General features: G+C 54.8%; 1 protein-coding gene across 3 annotated transcripts in view; it reads right to left on the reverse strand.

The window, feature by feature from the left end:
- Positions 1–21202, reverse strand: part of Slit3 (slit guidance ligand 3) — a 579498-nt gene that overhangs the window by 20404 nt on the left and 537892 nt on the right. For all 3 annotated transcript variants that reach the window (XR_007109040.1, XM_047554975.1, XM_047554973.1), the window contains exons 27-32: positions 18754–18851; positions 15345–15484; positions 12380–12473; positions 7919–8056; positions 6326–6566; positions 4727–4857 (exon numbers count right to left, since the gene is read on the reverse strand). Coding sequence is in view for 2 of the 3 variants with exons in the window: in XM_047554975.1 (XP_047410931.1) it covers positions 4727–4857; positions 6326–6566; positions 7919–8056; positions 12380–12473; positions 15345–15484; positions 18754–18851 (842 nt within the window). In the remaining variant the exon portion in view is untranslated. The remainder of the gene's footprint in view (positions 1–4726; positions 4858–6325; positions 6567–7918; positions 8057–12379; positions 12474–15344; positions 15485–18753; positions 18852–21202) is intronic.

Below are 21202 nucleotides of genomic sequence, written 5' to 3' on the forward strand. Positions count from 1 at the left end.
GTGGGGCCACGCTTCTTTCTCCATCTGGAAACGGGAGACTTCAGGCCCAGAGAGACATACGGTGCTCCGGTGCTCTGCTCTCACAGTGGAAAAGCAGAGGCTGTACTTAAATCTGCTGTGTGAGGGAGGGGCTTATGAGGGTGGTCAGTCCTCCAGGTGCTGGTGGCGCTTACCTGTGTGCTGACTGTGGCCAGTAGGTGGCGACAGAGCCACACAAGAAAAGAGTCCCTGGGAATTAGGACTGAGACCCTAGGCCCCACTGCAGCAAGCCCCATGCTGTACCCTAGGGACATGCCACACTTTCTTCTGGCCCTGGGCCCAGCACAGTAGGAGAGCAGGTTTGGGTGGACACCTGTCCTGGGTTTAACCCCAACTCTGCCGCTTACTGGCCTCATCTGACCAGTTGGCTTCTCATCCCTCAGACAGGAGTGATGCCAAGTGCCTGAGGCCTGTGCCGAGGACCACGGAGACAGCGGCCTTGAGAGTGGATGGACTGTGGTAATCAAGACTCCAGGAGCATGTGCGGCACGGACAGAGCTTCCCTGTGTAGACTGTTTTCAAAAGTTGAACATTTAAAGATGAGGTATTTCACACAAATCTCGAATTTCCAGCCCCTCCTGATAATCGGACTCCCTGAGGTAGCTCATGCTGGAGCCGAGGTCATCGGCCCTCTCGTGAGGCTTGTCCCTTCCAGGCTGCTGCAGGTCCCCCAGCACCCTAGCCTGCTCCCCTCTACGTTCCCACAGCGGCTCCCTGTTGGGCCCCCTGGCCTCGCAGGCAGGTGCGCTTGCTTCTGACTGGTCTGACCCCGAGTGTCAGAGAAGTCTGTCCCCTTCTGTGGCAGGGAGGGGCTTGAGCAGCCTTTCCTGTGTCTGTCCTGGGGTCTTGTGCCTTCACCACCTCCTGTGACCACAGCTGAGCAGGGGAACAGACCAGGCGTGGGCAGGAAGGAGGCCCTGGAAGCCAGCTGCTCCAGGCCTGTGAATCCTGCGGCACCCTGGCCGCTCACCCTGGCCCTGAGCTGGTCCATGGGCGTCTCTGTGGGTAGAAATCTGCAGCTGCCAACTCGCCCTGGCGGATGAGCTTGGCATGGCTCCCTGGCTCTCACCCCAAGGCTGACGTGGCCTCCTGGTGCCACAAGATCACTGTAGTCACTCTGAGGAGGTCCATTTTTATTGGTTGGAATGGACTCCTGAGCTCCTCCACAGCTGTCACCTCAGCCCGTGCCCTTGGTCCCTGATGGCATCCCCTTCCCAGGGCTCCTCCTCCCGGTCTGTGGAAATGCTCCTCAGCGTGGAGGAGCCTCTGGGACACACCTCCTCCCCAGGGACCCTCCTGTCCAGGCGCAGTATCTGCTCCTTCTCCACAAGTGTCCCCACCAATGCCGCTGTGTCTCCAGGGACACCTGTTGACGCTCCCAGGGAACTAGTGCTCGTTTAACCCCTCACGTCCCTCGTCTGCAACACCTAAACAATTTAAACTGAGCAACAAGTACACAACTTACGGCACCTTTGAAACAAATATTTGTGTTTGTAGAGTTCTAATATTTTGAGAAGAGTAATAGGTAAATGATTTGTGATGATATTCATAAAAATTATTGATATCACTAATATTAGTAATGATATTATCCCAATAAACTCTAGAGTATTACTTCCAATGTACATTAATGCACCTTTGTGGATTCCGTTGAAATAGTCACAGACCTGAAGACTTGGGGATGCAATGGGATAAGCTGTGTCTTTCTCTCTGGCTGATGTGTGCCTACTCCCACGTCTCTGATACCAGGCCCACGTCTGGCCCGAACAGGGTACCTGGTTGTGTTTTCTAAGTCAATGTATAAGCGGAGGAGAATATTGTAGGTTGAGCTTCCCTAATCCCAAAATCCAGAACTCAAAAATCCTCCAAAACCTGAAAATTTGTGAGCACCAACGGATGTCACAAATGACAAATTCCACACCTGACCTTATTTGAGGCGCCACAGTCAAAATACAGGTACAATAAAAAGATCATATAAAATCACCTTTGGTTAGCAAGGGCCTAAGCAACTTAGCAAGACCCTGTCTCAAAATAAAAAATAAAAAGGGTCAGGATGTGGCTCAGCGGTTAAGTGCTCCTGGGTTCAACTCCCAGTACCAGAAAACAAACAAACAAACAAAAACAATTGCCTTTGGGCTACATTGTTTATGAAATATAAGTGAGTTTGGGGTTTAGACTTGAGACCCACGCCCAAGATATCTCATAAAGTATATAAGCCAATATTTCACAACGGAAAAAAAAATCCAAAATCTGAAACATCTGTTCTAACCACTTGGATAAGGGATATTTAATCTGGACTGGGACAAAAACAGGGATGGATGCCTCAGAGAAAAGGATTTGGAAACAAAACCACATTTAAGGTGGGATTTCTGGAGTCTGGGCCCAGGCTGCTGAAGAGCAGTAATGAGGGTCCCCAGGCTTGGCACGGCTCCAGCCAGGATCGCCTGGATGTGCGTCGCTGGGACCTTCCCACGGAGAGGCCAGGCATTTCCCCAGTGCCACTGTGAACTCCTCTGGCTCTCTGGTAGCAGCTAGCTGCACTGCCACAGGCCACCTATGAGCCGGCCCTTCTCTAAGCCATCGCCACCGTCGGCCAGCGTCAGCAAGGGGAAGGGGCTCCACTCAGGAGCCCAGGCTCCGCACGGGCCTGGCTGCCCCGGAAGCTGGCCTGCCTCCTCAACAGGTCAGTGCCCAGGCTCAGTATGCCAAGCACCCTCCCGACTCTCAGCAACACCCAGGAGGGGCTCCTGTGGTGTCACAGTGCAGAGTCACTTGCCCACACCCAGGTCTGTGTGGACCCAAATGCCTTTGGCCAGGCACACGGTTGTTGGCTGCCTGAGGCCCTGCCTCCCTGGTTTTCTGTCCTCCCGCTTGGTCCAGGGCCACTGGTTCCAGGAACAGGCGTTAGGAGACCCAGGCTCCAGGGAGCACTGAGGCCACTGGGCGATTGTTCCTCCATGTCCACTGAACCCGGTTTTCCCTAAGCAGGCTGGCTTTGGTGCGTCCACCCTCCACTGTGAGTCTTCTGGTCTGGCTGATGCCCCTGCCCCTTCTCTCGTCTTCGCTGCTGTCCTAGCCTGCTTGCTGCCTTTTCTCTGCTCACACTAGTTCCTCACCTGCATCAAGATGGAACTCAATGGGCTGCTTCTCCAGGGAGTTCCCGTGTGAACTGGTGGTCCTCGGACCTACGCATCGGAATCACTTGGAAGGGTCCTTAAAACATGGATATGCTGGGGCAAGCCCCGCCACCCCCAGCCCAGGTGTTGGATTCAGAAGTGCAGGACTGGACTCTCTGTGTGCATTTCTACGGCTTCCCGTGTGGCTGGTGCTGCTGGCCCATGCTCAGAACCACTGTTCTGTCGTTGTTGTTAGTTTTGTTTTGGGTGCTGGGATGCAACCCAGGGTCCTGTGCTTGCTAGGCAAATACTCCACCACCAAGCCATGTCCCCAGCCTGAACCACTGGCTTTAACCAGTGGTTTTCAAACTAGGTTGGTTGGGGGAGAGCTGGGGGCCTCCATGTGCAGAGGGGGAACATGGCTTCTCCCCGCAGGGAGGATGCATTTAGTGCTCTTGAGTTCAGTATGAAGTTTCAGCTGAAGAAAAGATGCAGTTGTGGGGGAAGAAAAAGTCCACACGTTTCTTCCTTTCACCAACCCCAGTGAAATATGCCCTTGTTTCCCGGGGAGGAGGCTGGCCTCTATTCTGTACTGTGCCTTCCCCAAGGTCTGTTCCTCTTTGGTTAGTGGTTTTCATGATATGGGGGTAACAGACAGACATCTAAAAATTCTAGTGGTTATTTTTAAAAAGTATTATAAAAATGTTTAATCATTTTATATTTTGATAATTACTTAGTACCGGTTTCAGATTTGGTACTTTTTTACATTTGGGACTATTTGCAGACTTTACCTGTTGAGCATCACTTATCCAAAATGCTCTGAACATTTTTTGAGTGGCATGTTGGAGATCAGGAAGTTTCAGGTTTTGGAGAATTTCAGATTTTGGATTTTCCCATCATGGGGGACGTGCCCTTGAAGGGGATATTGGGACCCCAGCCCCTTCCTCTCATTCTCCCTCTGCTTCCTGGCCACCAGGAGGCCCGCTGCTTGCTCCACATGCTTCCTGCCTGGTGTGTGGCTCATTCATAGGCCCAAAGTGACGCAGCCAAGTAAACAGGGACTGAAACCTCTACAACTGTCAGCTAAAATAAACCGTTCCTCTTTATAAGTTGATTTTCTCAGGTAATTTGTTGCAGCAGGGGAAAGCTGACTAGCACACAGGGTGACTGTCCTGAAGTTGTCCTTCAGGGCAGTTTGGAAGTCACTGGAGCAGTCGTCCTGCTGCCCAGTGCTCTTGAATGTCTTTCCTTGGCATTGCATGCTAATTGCCCCGTGTTCTTTCTTAAACTAATAAAAGATTAGGATGACATTTTGAAAAGGGCGTCTCATTAAGCAGCCCCGTTCCCATTGGAGCACCTGGCTCCATGCACAGTAGCCAGCTGGCCATTCATCTTGTGGTAATGAGGTGTCATCTTCCCGCACGTCCTGGCCTGCCTCTGCCTCGGGTGCTGCCTTGCACCCTCCCCGCTGCCACTCTGTGCAGGAAGTGTCTGTGTATGGGGTGGGGCACCAGCACCACCCTGGCTTCTTTACCCGTGGAGGTGCGTGCGGCGGCTGGGGGTGTGGTCCTCACCTGTACACCGTGGTGGGCGGGGAGCTCAGGCTGTCATACACCAGCCTCACGTGGCCCTGGTACAGCTCCAGCGCCAGGGGATCGTTGTCTCCCTTGTAGAGAAGGATGCCGTTGTCCTTGTCCGTGGCCACCTGGAGAGAGTGCCAGGGCACACGGGTCAGGGGTTACCTGAGGTTGGCCTCTCCCGCTCCTCTTCCAGGTGGCTGCTGCTGGTGGGAATTTTAAGACACACCAGCACCTGGGCTTCACCAGAGTGAGCTCCCACGAACCTCTCAGAAGTGGGGCATAGGCAGATAATTTAAAAGTTCTCTGGGGATTCTGAGATATTGCCAAGGCTGAGAGCCACAGGCTTCAGACGCTGCCACCCAGAGTGTGTCACCTGCCTGCCACCTGCACTCATTGCCCGGCTCCTGTCTGGCTGTGGATGGGATGTGCGGCAGGTAAGTCTGACAGGACACCTGCATGTCTGGCTGGGTGGGACCCGACAGTGGGGTCTCTGGGTGGAACTAGGGTCCAGGGGCGATGGCAAGTGAGCTTCCTTCCCGTCTGAGCACCAGTTCTGTCAGGGGCCCGTCACGAGGCTGCCAGCTCCGCAGGTGTGAACGTTCTGTGCGTCTCTGCGACCCCTGCACCTGGAGTAGTGCCGGGATGGACGGCACTAGGTGGATCTTTGTTGAGCAGAATTTCCCAGAAACTCCAGATTTAACCTGGGCTAATTTGGCCATCACCAGAAGGGGGCAGAGCCCCGGTTAGTGCCCCCAGCACCCAACCCCAGTGGCAGGGTGATCACCATCCCGGTGTCTCTGGGTCTCCTCCTCCGTGACCGGCCTACAGGCAGGGGCCTGTTCTTTGCCTATCACCCACCTGCCCTGCTCACACCCACCCCTAGAACAGCACTTAGGTGGGTCAAAAATCCAGTCTGGAATAAACGGGCTCAGGCACCTGAACGAAGCCACTGGGAAAAGAACTTGTTCACACGGAGTGGGTTTCCACTCCCTAGCATGTTCCGTGTGTTTGTCCTCTGGGCCTCTGCCCTTGCTGAGCTTTCTGCTGATCCTCTCCAGCCTCCGTTAACCCTGTTCTCTCGTTCCCCCACTCTTCTACCTTTTGTCAGGAAACCCCCACTCATCCTTCGCCTCTCAGCCTGGTGTCACCGCCTCTGAGAAGCCCTCCCTGACTTCTCCCCACAGAATGGGGTTGCTGCCCCTCCTGCACGTTCGGGCCCCAACCTGTGGGCCGCCACCTCTCTCCTCACCCTCATGGATGGACAAGGTGCTTTTTCTGTCTTGTGTACCATCAAAATCCCACTTCCCAACACGGTACCTGTCACATAATGATTGAACAAATATTTTCTAGAGGAATGCGTGCATAAGACTAGAAATGGGAGCTGCTGTTTGCAGTGAGGGCTGGTCAGGAGCATCCATAGAGCTCTCTGGACACAGCTGGCCCGGCTTCCCCAAAGCTGAATATTCTCCTTGATAATTTTTTTTGGGAAGAAGCAGGACTGCTATGATATAGGGCATCCCTGAGGTTCTCTGAACATTCAGGGTTTGGGGACAAACTGGGGTCCTTCCAAGGGCAGGGTGGGGCAAGGCGCACCTGCAGGGAGATGTTGGCCTGGGGCCGGACCTTGGCGGAGGCCAGTTCCACATAGGAGTCTTTGCCCACGAAGTTCACGGTGATGAGCTTCTCGCATCTGGGGCCAGCAAAGCCTGGGGGACAGCGGCAGGTGGGCTCCTGCTGCACCACAATGCACTGGGCTCCGTTCTGGCACTCGTACTGGTCACAGGGGCTGGTCTGCAGCAGAACCATGGGCGGGGGGTGCTCGCAGAAGAGCCCACTGGTAGGAGGGAGAAAAGCAAGGGGGATGGGCACAGGGTAGAGGGTGAAGAGGAGACAGTCAGTTACTTACAAGGAGCCTCTAACAGAGAGCCTGGGATGGAGAAGGAGATGAGTTCCAGGGTCGAGTTCCAACCCTGCCACTAACTGGGGCAAGTCCTTTTTTTCTTTAAGTCCAAGTTTCCCCATTTTGAAAATAACTGAGTCAGACAGGTCCCCAAATTTCAGTGTCATCAGAACGCCCAGGGTGAAGTTGTTAAAGTACAGCTTCCCATCCATGGATGGATGAATGAATAAACAAAATACACGCAGCCCGCAGTGAGATGCTGCTCGGCCTTCGGGAACAAGGAAATCCTGACACAAGCTCCAGCGTGGATGGGCCTTGAGAAGAGGATGCTGAGGGAAATAGCCAATCGTGAAGGGTAACAGGGTCCTATGCAAATGAGCTCCCCGGAGTGGTCCAATCCAGAGACAGAAGGTAGAACAGAAGTTACCAGGGGCGACAGGGAGGAACGCAGGGCTGTTATTTAATGGAACAGAGTTTCGGTTTTGCAAGATGCAAAAGTTCTGGAGATGGATGCTGGTGATGGTCACATGATGGGGTGAATGTGCTTAATACCACTGAACTCTATCCTTCAAAATATGTAAGATGGTAAATTTTGTTATGTATGTTTTATCATGGTTTTTAAAAAAGTGCAGACTCTCCAGCCCCTTTTTTTCCATCCCTAAATTTTAATTCTGTAGCTCTGTTGTGGGGCAAGGAATCAATATTTTCATGAGCCTCTCAGGTAGAGGGTCTCAATCCAGCTTTAACAAACTGACCGAGAACGCCATGGCTCCTTCCAGGCTCAGGATCTGGGAGTCTACGTGCAAAGCTTATTTGCATATTTTACATTTATGTCACCTGGTGAGAATTGATATGAATGAACTGTCCCCAGTCTGACCCCCACTTGACCCTTGCCTCCCCTGCCCTGTTAGTCAGTGTAGGACCTAGACCTGGAACCCAGGCTTCTCCTTCCACATCCCCCACCGACATCCAACCACCTACCCAGTGCCTCTCACATCCCCTTTCTTCTGGCTTCCATCGATTCCAGAGATTGTTCCAAGCACTTCCACTGACCTCCATTTTTCTGCCATTGTGATACTATAATGTTTTTGCTCTCCAGCCATGTGGGCAGGTGGCTACACCACCCTGCACTCTGGGCTCCAAGATGGCGGTCTGACATGGGCTGGGACCTAAGTCCATTCTACAAGAAGTTGCTTTGGGTAGCTGCAGGGTTGCCTGGGTTTGGGACTCCAGCTCCTGCAAGCTGACCCAGGGTATCACCTTCCTGAGGAGCCTTTTTGCCATACCTGAAGCCCTGGGGGCAGATGCAGGTGTAGCCATTGACTGCATCCACACACTGGGCCCCGTGGCGGCACTTGTGAGCTGCGCAGTCGTCATTGTCTGTCTCACAGAGCTTCCCGCTGTAGCCAGGGACGCATTCGCATCTGGAACACAGGCAGAGTGAAGCTGCTCCTTAGGCCTGGGCAGCTTCCAGGTCTGGCTCCTGCACCTCCCTCTCTAGGTGGCCTCTCCCTCCCTATCTACTCAAGGTCCTTAAAGTTCTGCCTGCCCTGGCTCTACTCTGGTATCCCTGTGGTCACAGCCTCTGTTCCATGAAGTTGAGGTCTGCCTGCTCATGCAGGGAGTGAGTGTGTCCAGGAGCAAGGCTGAGGGGCACAGGGTGGAACCACACAGCTGTTGGCTTGGATCTTCCCCCTTCTACCTAGAATTGACATTCAGTTGTGTCAGGAACTATGCTAAGCACCTTTCAGAGTGTCTCCCTGAGTCTCCCAGGACACTGCAAAGGCAGATCTACATCAGGAAGAAAGCAGGGCTCAGAGAGCTGAAGTCACTTCCATGCCTCGCGTGGCGTGATGGTGTACACTGTGACAGATGCTGTGCTACACACATCAGCCATTCATGCCTGTGTTTTAGTTTCTTCATCTTTAAATACAGTTGATGATAAATAACTGCCTCTTATGGCTGTTTTAAAAATTAGACGGTACTCTGTAGAGTGCACCAAACGCTGAATTGATAAGTGTCTGAGGAAGTAATGAAGGAGGAAACGATGCTGTTTGCACCACCCTTGATTTTGCTTTATTGCTTGTTCATTCCCTCCCCCCGTCCAAGATTTGAACTAAGAAGGGAAAAGTCTCTTATCCCTTAATAAAATGGCTCATTCTTATTTCCCAGGAGAGAGGATAGGAGCCGCTGCCCCATGCCAGGCTCCACACATGGACCCAGCCCTTCCCTAAAGAGCAACGTGTCAGTAGCTCCATTCCCAACTCTGCCTCCCCAGGTGTAGAACCCAGCTGCTCAGAGAAAGCCACTCTGGCTGGAACCTGGCCTCCCTGAGTGGGAGACGTGCATCTGCAGGCTCCTCCATCCGGGGCAACCCTGAATCAAAATCCCAGCATAGAAACAGGCCTAGGGCTCCGAGGGGTCTCACCCATGGGGACTCAGGTGTACCCCAGGCATGAGTGAGCACAGTGCTTCCTGGCTCTTCTGTCTCCTGCAAAGCCTGTGCACCTCTCTGGGCCTACCAGCTGAATTCCACGGGGGAGAGTGAAAATATGAACCACTGCCAGTCCACGTCAGAGGAGCAGCTGGCAGGAGCAAGCTGGGGAAGAGAGGAGGCAAGGGCTGGGCCTCCCCTCCTCCCCTCAGTCCTCCCCCTGAGTGCACGGCGGGGGATGGAACCCACAAATGCATCTTGGCATTGCCGCGGGTGGCAGAGCATGGTACAGGCTGCGGATCCGTGGCTGGTAAGACACTGAGGGGTGGGGTGTCCCTGAGGGGAACAGCTCCCCCAAGCTGAGGGTTGACTGGGCCTGTGTTCGGGGGCAGTGAAATCTGCCAGGATCTGATCACCTTTTTGTGCTTGGCTGGCAGATTTGACGTACGTAAGGTACTGCTGCTCTAGAAGTTGCAAACCCACACATCACAGACCACCTTCAGCCGGCAGCTTTTAACAGAACAAACTGGAAATGCCTTTGAGGGGGGCAGGTACTCAACACTCTGGGCCCGCACTCTGCTACCATGGGAAACCTGGCCCTGGAGACTTTGTATTCATGTCTCCTGAATTCAAAAGAGGCCTGGAGGGAAGCGCAAGCCCTCTGACCATGTCCAAGACTGGGGCAGCTGCCCAGCGCTTAACAGGACCAAACCCAGCCTTTTAAGTGCTATTGATGAGGTCTTTATCAGCCATCAGGGAAGTTACTCACACTTCCAAACTAAGCAGTGGGGTTCGGAGGCCAATGTGTTTACATTCTCCTCCACCTCCTCCTCTTCCTTCCCTTCCTCCTCCTCCTCCTCCTCCTCCTCCTTCTTTAAATGCTACAGCCCTCTCCACACTAGCGCTGTCAAGGTTTTAATTTATTTTTTACTACTGGGGACCGAATCCAGGGGTGCTCTACCACTGGGCTACACTCTCAGCACTTCTTTTTATTTTTTGTTTTGAGACAGGGTCTCATTAAGTTGGCCAGGCTGGCCTCAGATTTGTCATTCTCCTGCCTCAGCCTCCCAGGTTGCTGAGATTACAGGTGACACAATGCCTGGCCACATCTCAAACTTTATCAAACTTATAAAATAGTAGGGATCTTGCTAAAGTGCAGTTTCCGATTCAGGGAGTCTGGGCGGGATTGGGGAATTGGGATTCCCAACAAGCTTCCGTGTGTGGCTGCTGCTGCTGGTTTGTGGACTTCACTCCCAGCAGCCAGGATTGAAACAACATTTCTTTGTCACCTAAAAGAAGCAGCTGGTGACATCCCTGCATTTCCTACTGCTTTCAAATGTTTTGCCTTTATCTTTCTTTGAGTTGAAGTGTAAGGTTTATGTGGCTTTAACATGTGTTGGATCTATTGGTGGTGGACCAGGGGGAGAAACCAGTGACCTTCTTGTTTACAGGACATCTGGATTCTGGATTTAACTGAGAAATTGGCCAGGCCTGGGTGGGCCTGCAGTCCACACCTTTCTATGCCTATTTGCAGGAGGCTTGCTTTACCCGGCTGTGCCTCTTGGAAGGTGGGCAATGGTTCTACATTCTAAGGTTGTGGGTGTTCCATGAGAACGTACCCTGCCTGGCTCAGAGCAAGTTCTCAGTGTGTGCCAATCATTGTGAGCTTTGTGTGTTTGAGGTTTTCAGTGTTTATGGACAGGTAGGTCCTGTCTGCCCTCTGCCAAGACCTCATTAGAAGAGCATACAAGGAGATCTCCAAGGATAAACCTCTTCACACTTAGGCAAAGGTTGCGCTGACCGCATCTCTCTTGCTAACACCCCTTTAGGCCGCCATGGAAGGTGAGTTGTTTGCTGATGGGAGGGGAGGGCAGGGGGACAAGAAGATACAATGCTGTACTGGAGAAAGGGTTATTGATCTAAATGCATCTGAATAAAAAATTAACATTATCGAGCTGGCGTAGACCTTCTCAAGATAGTGTCTCCTAGGAGACATTGTGTATAAAATATCCAAGATATGAAAGCTTGACTGGTTTTCTTCATTTCCACATTGTCCTAGAACTCAAGGATTCTTGGTTACAATACAGAGTGAGATTTCGAGAAACAAGTCCAGAGGACCATGATAACCCCTAACTCCCGAGTATTTCCTACCCTAAGCCAAAGACATAGGGTCTGGGAACTCGCTGCCTGTAACTGAGAGCTCGACAGGCTCAGGGTAAGGGTAGTTCCTACCCCGTCCAGACCTGCAGGGTGAACTTCCACCCCGCAGGCTGGAGACAACACTGGACAGAAGACTGGCCAGCATCCTCCTTAGAGGCTGGGCAGCACAGCCCTGAGTTCCAGAGTCAGCTTCCTCGTCCTAGGGGAGTTCAATGTAAATGCTTCTGCTGTCAGCTGAGGGCGCATCCTGGGATTCCCAACTGCCCTGGTCTCTGCCTGCTCCCCTGCACCATGACCCTGGGTGATAGAGCTTCCTTCGGCTCTCGGACAGAGTCTGCTGGGGAGGAGAGGGAGTAACTGCGTGTGGAAAGCAGCTCCGGGGACAGGGAGAGCATTCATGGCTGCAGGATTCTGCCATCCTATCGATGTCAGAGCATCCCAGGTGTCGAGGTCTTAGGATCTTCTCCAGAAGAAGCAGTGGCACCAGTTTTCATGGTGGAGGGTGGAGGGAGAAGGTGGGAAGAGAGCCTAGGAGGAATTCCCAGGAGTGCTGTTGGATTCTCAGACTCGGGAACTCTCCCGAGTCAGCCTCTCCATCCGTGAGCTCCGCTGACACCTATTGGCTCTGCTGCTCCCTATGGAGACACCTCCACCAATGGCTGTGGCTGCTGAACCCAGTGGAGCTCCTGGTCCCCCACAACCCTCCCACAGATGTGCAAGCTGGCAGACCTTCTGTAGCCACAGGTAAGATGGCTGGGAAGCCTGTGCCCTGGGAAGGTCACCAAACACCCTTTGCACTCTGTGTCCTCTGAGCAACTTTCTTTTAAAGCTCTGGAAGGGACAGGTGTGCTAAGAGAGAGAGAAGGAGAGGCAAGAGAAGAGAGGAGAAAGGGGAAGGAAGGGAAAGAGAATATATCTCTCTACCTCTCTACTGGCAGAGACTTAGAGAAAGAGAGATAAGAGACATAAGAGACAGAGGCACACACATAGGGAAACAGATTGAGAGAACTGGATACCATGGCTGAGTCAGAGAGAGAGAGAGAGAGAGAGAGAGAGAGAGAGAGAGACCCCACCCACCTGCCACACAGTGACCCAGAGCCTCAAACCCAGACAGTTGGAGGCCAAGTGCTGGCGGGCAGGACTGCAGTCCTACCTGAATCCTTTGTCCAGGGAGACGCACTTGGCCTCGTGCTGACAGAGGTTCATCTCAGGCACACAATGGTCAATCACCTCATCACACAGCTCACCTGGTGGGAGAGGGACAAGAACTCAGGAATCAGGACACCCAGGTTGGAAGGTCAGACATCCCACGTTTGTCAGAAGGTCACAGGAGCCAGGTCCTCGCGCTCTCCTCTTGGTGTATTGTTTTTCCTGACCCCTGCCTCAGTTTCCTTCCCAGGGGAAGACCCCAGCAGCCCTCGTGGGTGTAGCACCCCCACTTGGGTGTTTCCCACAGTCACTCAGGGGTGGCTGCATCTGAAACCGCAGGCCGGGCCCCATCTCGGGCTGTGCTGTTCACCCGCTGTTTTCATTCCACACCTCTTCACGGAGCTGCTCCTGTGCGGGAGGTACCATGCCAGGTGCTGGGGCACAACAGTGACCCGCTCCTGTCCTCTTCCGTGGTTTAGTGGTGGGGGATCTACAGACAGGCAGGCCATTGCAATCCAGGCATGAGGCCGCCATCGAGGTAAGCTGCAGAGCCTCACCGGGAGGCCGGAGGGAGCTTCTTGGAACGGCCGAAAGGCTTAGCTGCATAGTTGTCCCGCTGCAGATCGAGAAGCCTCTTGGGAGTTTCAAGGGGAGGAAATATGAGAGGAGTTTGAAGTTCTGTTCTCTGGATAACTAACCTGGATGTCTATAGTGCTGCCAAATGCCTAGTGGGTCATAAATACCCGGGATGCCCTTGCACATGGGCTCAGATAAGCTCAACCACCTCAAAGAGTGCTTCAGGAATGCAGGGAGGGCATCTCCCAAGCAGGGTGGGTTTTAGGGTCTGACTTCTGGATTTTCTCAAAGTCACCCCATCAAACCAGGTGGAGATCTAAGGGAGGGAAACTTCTAACCACAGAAGTTCTCCTTGGGGCCGGGGATGGGAGAGCTGTGGCCGGAGCAGGCTGCCTGGGCTGCTGCCCCCAGGGGCCAGGGCAGGAGGTCCTGAGGGTGAACGAGATGTCCGGAGCCTGTTCTCTTCTGGGGTGGGGATGAGCCTATCTTTGCCATTCCAGAGGGGGAGCTTTTCAAGGCCACAGCAGCCACTGTGTTCCTTATAGGTCTCCTCCTCTCCCTCGTCCTCTGAGGAGGCCCAGAGAAGCAGCCAAGTGCCTGTGTAAGACTTGGATATTTTGGGGGACAGAGGAGCCACAATGCTCTGCCCTCAGGAACAGAGTGCAACAAATCTGGAACCAATCTGGTCCTTGCAGACAGGGGCAGGGTTCCACTGAGGCGGGAGACAGGTCTCCTTGGTGCCCTGCCACTGCCGGTCTGTTGAGTGAGGACTCCGGGACAGCCCCTCCTCTGCCACAGAACTGCCACTGACTGTGGCTTTGAGCACCTTGGCCCTCTCCCGAGCTGCTGGGATTTTGAGGAGCAGCGTCTTCTGGGCCAACGATTCAACTCTCTCGTGCTGCTTCTCGTCCGGGGAGCCCCTGTGGGCTGGGCATGCCTTGGGCTTCTGATGTCTCCAGTGCCCAATTCGCTGCTCTGCATGAGAAGAGTCACCTGCCGCTAATGCAGCTCTTGGTTACAGCCCTGCCCTCGGGAGACGGGAGCGAGGGAATGCGCCTGCAGGTTCTCTCCACACAAGGGCTCGTCTGGGCCCAGGAGGCAGGTGGTTTCTCAGCTGCCTTGGTGCCTTCCAGCGGCCCACGGCCAGGCTGGGCGTCCTGGAGAGTGGGCTGCAGGCTGCGCAGGACACAGGGGCTGCTCCACTTCCTCCTCTGCCATCCCTAGGGCTGCTTCTCTCGGCACCACCCCCTGCTTCACTGCTGACAGAAGAGCCCCTTCGGGTGGGCTCCGGCCCATTTCCTCCGGCCTTAGGCCTGCAGGTCCAGAATCGTAAACTGACAACACAATACCTCGGGTTGGCAGTAGTGTCTCGGGGTGGGATAAGAGGGAAGCCCAAATATGTTTGGAAAACTGCTGGGTTAAACAAACACAGCTTTCTCTAGGGCAGGATTTTCAGAACCTCTGCTAATTTGTGTCAGCAGCTCCGATAAAAAGGTCGTAACTGCAAGCAGGACTCCCCAGTCGCTTCTCTGTCTGGGCTGTGCCGCTTCAGGTCACTCTCATATCAGTCAGTTGTGTTTGTACCAAGTGGTATTGTTTTCCTTCAAAATCTAATAGTATATTTGGTGGTTAATGTGGGCGATACAGGTGTTGGGTCTTGGGCTGGTGGGTGGAAAGCCATCCCCAGGAGCGATCCCTCTGTGGGGCCTTCCTGCATTCTCCAGCAGAGCAGGTTCCCCGGTGGTCCTGTGACCTCCCGGGCTTACATGGCTGTGTTCTCATTCTGTGGACCCCCACCCTCCAGCCCCCACCACTGGGTCTCTCTCTCCTTGACCAGGAGCTTCTGTGAGAAGCTTTGCTCATTTTTGCATCCTCAGCTCCTAGCAGAGTGTCTGGAGAAACAGATTTCCAGAGACAGCTGACCACGCCTGAGCAAAGCTGTCCACAGCTCCGGGGCCTCTGCCAGCCTCACACACGCTGGTCACCAAGCTTCCCAAAGGAGGGCACGGCCATCAGTTCAATCAGTGGACAGCCAGGAGAGCCCTGGCGACCTGCTTCTTAGTGGGAAGGAGTGAGTGACTTGCTGGGGTGGGACTGGAGGGGATGGACACGCCAGTGGACAGGGTGCTGGGCAGCCCTTCCTGGCAGGGCAAGGCCTTGGATCTTGGTCTCTGTCCACAGGGAGATAGGAGGTGGGGTCCCTCTGCCTTTAAGAATGTCATTAAGGAGACACTGTCCACTCCGTGCCATGGACCCTGCAGGGGGGTCTGGGCCCTCACCTGTGAAGCTGGGGGGTCCTGGCCCTCACCTGTGAAGTTGGGGGGGGTCCTGGCCTTCACCTGTGAAGTTGGGGGGGTCTGGGCCTCACCTGTGAAGTTGGGGGGTCCGCTCACCTGTGAAGTTGGGGGGGCACACGCAGGCGTAGTTGTTGACCCCGTCCACGCAGGTGGCGTTGTTCTCGCAGTCGTTGTCCTCGCAGTCGTCGGGGTTGACCTCGCAGCGCTGCCCCTCGAAGCCCAGAGGGCAGGAGCAGCTTTGGGGACGTGAGTGGGCGGAGAGACAGGGGCCAGGAGCGGGGCGGGTTGGAGGGGAGAAGGAAGGTGGAGACACAGTCAGGTCCCTCCTCTGGACGGGGTCCAGGGCAGCACCTGGGACCCGGGCGGTCTCGGGCCTGGGCAGGAAGACCCCTGGGAACCTGCAGGATGGTGGTGACTGGCTCCCTGGCCCTTGCCGGCCTTCCTACCAGCACTGCCCCCACCGTCCCTAGCTGGGGGTGGTCTCCTGGGCGGCTTCAGTTCCTGTGCCGTCCTCTAAAACACCCGCCCTTTCCTCCGTGGCACAGACCAAGGAGGCAGAACACCCCATCCAAGTGACGGTTCAGTGTGTGGAGGGGGAGCTGGGCCTCCCAGCTGAGGCCACGGCTCTGCAGCCAGGGTTCCTGGGTGTGAGTTCCGGTCTGCCACCTCCTGGCTGGCTGACCTCGGTGCTCGTGGAATTAAATGAGATAACACAAGTGAGACACTGGGAGGGGACACGGTGCCCAGGACGCTCTGAGCATGTGACCTGGCATTAGTTCTCGGGAGCCACGACGCCTCCTCAACCTTCCCCAGGGAGGCCCTCTCTCTGTGCCGTGTACTCCTGCCACTTCTGAGCCCCTAGCTTCTGGGAGGTGGGAAGACCCCTCTCCTGCCAAGGCCTCCCGGTGAGCTCGGCTTGAACACAATGAACCACAGGACACATTTCCTTTGTCTGTCCCTGGGGCATTAAATCTTTTAGAGAAAATCCTCAAAGCCCTGTCCTCTGCCTGACCTTGGTCACACCCCGGGAATGGGCAGAAGCAAAGAGGCAAGGGGCTGGGAGGTGCCTGTGGGTGGGTAGGAAGTGAGCCTCTGATTAAACCAGTGCTGCAGGGAACCTTCCCCTTCCATGGCCAAGTTCATAACCAGGGATTTATGCTGCAGAAATGTCCAGCTTCAGACCCTGGAAGTCTAGGCCTCTGTTTCAGAGACTGCTCTGATTTGGGGTCTCACTGAAAAGGTAAACTAAACTAGTAGGGAGTGAATTCTGTGGTCCTAGAATCAATCCTACCTCACCTGATTCTCTGCAAACTGAAAACCATACCACATTTCCCACAAAAGGCTAAGGACTGAGCTCTCGGGGTAGTAGAGAAAAATGACTCACTTTTTTTTGTGTGTGTTAGGAACCCTGGGCATTCGCAAAAAGGACTACTTCTTCAGGATCAGAGCGGGTAGGAGTTCACGGATCTTAAACCAAGTGTGACTGCAGGTTTTCTTGAAGCTCTACATCCTGGGTTTGCCCCAGAATGTTAGGATCGCGCAGCAGCGGGCAATGATATGGTGGCTCAGAGGTGGGGAGGGGCCCACGTCTTCCCTGTCCTCACTGGGAAACCTTGGAGGAGTTGTCAAGAGGCTCCAGGAGCAGTTAGTCAGCCTTGGGGATGCTGAGGGCAGGTCATGTCCCTTCCTGGTCTCCTGGTGGCCTTTGCTCCCTGTGAGCTCACAGTGCGGCAAGATTAGAGAAGCCTCTGCATGAAGGGGAAAGATGCTTCTGGAATTCCGACTCCTAAGAGGAGCTGTGGGTTGGACTGTGTTCTCCAGAAAAGACAGGTGAGGTCCTCGCCCAGGACCTCGGATGTGACTCTATTAGTGTCCTTGCAGAGCAATAAGATAAGGACACACTGGCTGGGTGGATTCCTAACCCATCATGGTTCCTCATAAGAAGACAAAGGTGTGAGGACAGAGGCGAGAGGAGAAGGTCCTGAGACAGGGAAGGTGGAGACCAGAGAGCTGGGCTGACAGTCAAGGAAGGCAGCAGACTCGGGAAGCTAGGAAGAGGCGAGGAGGACCTTGCCTGCTGGTGTAGACAGAGCCTTTCCCTGTAGACACTTGGATTTGGGGCTTCCCGGTCCAAATGCGTTTCTGTTGTCATGAGCCATACAGTCTGGCAGCCCTAGGAAATGACTCCGGGAGGGAAGGGGCAGCACTTCCTGACCAGGGCCTGCCCGTAGCGGTTGGCCCTGTGGGGACCTGTTGTGGAAGCACCCACATCCCAGAGTTTGCCTCACCCCCCTCCTCCTGTGGATCGGGGTCTTTTTCCTTTCAAATTTAGCTTTAGAGACATTTCCAGCTCCTCTGAAACCCCTCAGGACGGAAGATGGCAGGGGAGACACAGGAGACACAGAGTCGCCTGCGGGGGCCGCCCCTCTCCCCGGGCCCGGTTCTCTCCTTCTGGCCGGGGCAGAGCACCCTCTGGGCCTGCAGGTGAGCTTCTTGGCCACCTCTGGGAGATTCCGTGTGTGTCTCTCCTTTTGCTCTGAGAGAGCTGGTGGCAGTGGGGGGTTTGGGCCATTCCAGGCAGGAACAGGAACTCAGCCTGGAGTTTCACTGGTCAAGAGTCAGGCAGGGTTGGAGGGGGCTGGCCTGGCAGGACACGTGGGTGGGTTGGGCTCCCTGGGGAGGAGCAGGAGCCCAGAACTCCATTTCTTCCACAGACCACGAAGTAGCCCCTGACCAGAGTGCTTTTGGACACTGCAGCCCAAGCTCTTAGATGTCCGTTAGAACTTGGCACCGTTAGAGCTTGGCACCAGGGTCTCGCCTTTATGCCCAGAGGCTGCTGCCTGGTCCACTGTGCCAGGAGCTGCAGCCTGAAAGCTGCTGGTTAGGCAGGAAGCATTAGGGGCCTGATATCTGGGCAGAGGCCAAATCTCACACCTCACGGCATCTGTGCCTCTTTCTTCCTGAGACCTTACCACCAGCAGGGAAAGAGGACTGAGGTGGGGATGAGAGAGCCAGAGAGACACGTATCCCAGTGTCGGGATACGTGACCCAGAGCAAATCGACCCCTGTGCCTCAGTTTCCTCATCTGTTCAATGGGGTTAGTACCTGCTTCCTGGATAGAGTCGTGAGAAGATCTAAGTGGGACGATTCCTGACTAGTCAGGCTGGCTCACAGGGAGCATGTCATTGCTATCAATTATTCACAACCCAGAAAAGAGCGGTGGGGTTGCCAGGCTGCCTCTGCCCTTCTCTGACTTAGTTGGCAACTGCGGCTCCTTTGCAGACTTCCTAGCTTGGCAGCAGAGGTTGGCACCTGGGTCCAAATCCAAGACCCAGGGCTTCCTATGTAACTCCAGGCAAAGGGCTTGTCCCTTGGATGCCTCCGCTCCTTATCTGTACAGTAGGGATAATCGTGTTCCCTGGGGGTGGGAAGAGTCTTGACACCATTCTCACAGAGGAATCTGCCCTTGAACCCCGAGGGCAGGGGGGCCTGTGGTGAGCTGTACCTGAATCCCTCCTTGTGGCTCTCGCTCAGGTGGCAGGTGCCTCCGTGCTGGCAGGGGTTCTGGATGCAGGTGTTGATGGGCACCGTGCAGTCCTTGCCCTGAGGAGAAGAGAGAGAGGCGCCGTGAGGGAGGCTCGGATGGCTGTGGTGACCTGGAGGCCCTGGGAGTTCCCAGCCTCCCTGGGTACAGCTGAGGAGGCCCTGGACAGGCTTGCCCTGTGACTCAGAGCAAGCCGAAGGACACCCTCGCCTCTGGTCACACTGCAGTGACGAGGAAGAAACCCAGAGAACCCAGGAGCCTGGGCTCCAGCTCCTTCCCTTCTGGAATTCGCAGCATCCTGTCCTCGACGACAGGGCTCAGTATGGGCTCTGGACACCACCAACCCGATCCACATCCCAGCCCCACGTCTTCCTGGCTGGCCGCCCTGGAACTTGCAAAAGCCTCGAAGCTCTGATAGGGCTGTTCTGAGAATGAAGCCAGAGCTTCCGTGTGAGGAAGTGCTGCCTGTCAGGTGGCGCCTGCACACAGTAGGCCTACTTCACAACTTGACCCAGGTGGACTGAGGCTGATGTGTGGCCAATAGACTGTGTCTCCTGTGAGATGCCACCCCCGGGTTTCATCCTCGATGGGTCTGGATGTTTGCTCGGAGTTCAGCAGGGGAGCCCGGCGTTAGGCGAGGCTGAAACCCCGCCCTAGGTTGGAGTGAGGGGGTTCCTCTGGACCAGGCTCCTCCCGCTTCCAGGCTCCTCTGAAGGGGATGTTCAAGCTGTCAGGGGCCAACCAGGCGGCAGGTGGGGAGGACCATGCCAGGAGAAGGAGCAGTCAGGACAAAGGTGCTGAGGAGGGCGGCCTCAGGGCGGAAGCTGGAATTAGACCCACCATCCCGGGATGCAGCCGGCTCTTCTCAGGCCTCTGGCTCCTGCTTCTCCCTTGAGACTAGGGGACTGAGTTGTACCAAGTATTGGCAGCAGTGCTGTACAGGACCCGGTAGCATGGGCCAGGGGTCTGTTGCCTCTGGTTCTGGGTCCCGGTTCCGCGGCCTGGGCATATGCCAGGTGGGGGCGATCACGGGGGCCCTCCCACCGCCGTGCCACCTGCTCGCCATCTGCCAGAGAAAACCCTCTTTCCTTGCTGCTGCTGCCAGTGCCTGTCATGGAATGGGACTGGGGCTTCCTGGTGTGTGGTCACTGCCAGCCGAGCCTGCCCAGTGCAGCTTCCGTGTGGACGCTCAGCATCGTCTTATTCTCTCCACGCTGCTGCCAATTCAGAGGCTGGGGCATGGCCACCGCTGTCTGGTTCTTAGAGCAAGTTCGTGCCCTGTCACAACGAGAGGGCTGGCCACTCTCTGAGGGGAAGGCCAGTGCAGCCTGGGGGTGATCTGGGTCGATCCGACACTGAGCAGCACAGGCCCCTCAGTCAGTGTGGGGACGGAAACTGTAACGCCGATTCTCACATTATTGAGCACACTTTCCATTCCAGGCCTCATGCTAAGTGTTTTATATTCATGATCGCACAAAGTGTCCCCAAGAACCCTACAAGATCGGCATCATGGTTATTACACTCATCTTCAGACAGGGAAGGCAGATTTGGGACGTGAGGTAATAGGTTCAAGACTGCACAGCAGGAAGAAGAACTGCAACTGCACCGACAGCTGAGTCCAAAGCCAGCGCTGGGCCTCTGTGCTTGACCACGGATCCTGGCCCTCTTCAAACCCAGGTTCTGGATGCAGTGGATCAGAGCAGAGTTCAGGTTGGCTGCCGTGCGCCCAGAGGAAATGATAGTTCTCCCCAAGACTTGTTTCATTTTCCGTGAAATGGGAATAATAGTACTGTTAAGTATCCTGCATCCAAACATCCCAAATCCAAAATGATCCAAAATCTGAAACTTTTAAGGACTGACATGATACCGCAAGTGAAAATTTCCACACCTGATCTCACAAGAGGGGTCACAGTCAAAATGCAGGCACAGGAAAAAAACTGAATAAAATGACGCTGCGTGTGTAAGGTGAGTGTGAAACACAAACGGACCTCACCTTGGACCCAGGATGGCTCATCACGGAGATGCAGATACTCCAAGACTGGAACAAGTCTGAAATCTGAGGCACTTTGGTCCTACGCATGTCAGAAGGGACACAGCCTCTCCCTACCCAAGGGGAGTAACTTATGGTAAGAAATCACGTACCCGTGAGGGACGAGCATGTGACAGCAGCTCATAGTAATGGTGGCGATGACAAAGACTGGGTTTTGGGTGATAAAATACCTTCTTGGGTCTCTGACTGGTGCTAAAGAGCTCAGGGGTGTGTGCAGGAGTGGCAGTGGGTAGATGGACTGCAGGGCAGGGCAGGAGAACCTTGAGACGCTTTGGGCAGGGCCTCCTGAGCCCCTGCCTGGGCCACCATGCAAGTAGCATCTACTCCAGGTCAAATATTCCCCTGCTGTGGGGTGGGGTG

The sequence above is a fragment of the Sciurus carolinensis genome, chromosome 6, assembly GCF_902686445.1.
Source record: "Sciurus carolinensis chromosome 6, mSciCar1.2, whole genome shotgun sequence".
Classification (NCBI taxonomy): Eukaryota; Metazoa; Chordata; class Mammalia; order Rodentia; family Sciuridae; genus Sciurus; species Sciurus carolinensis.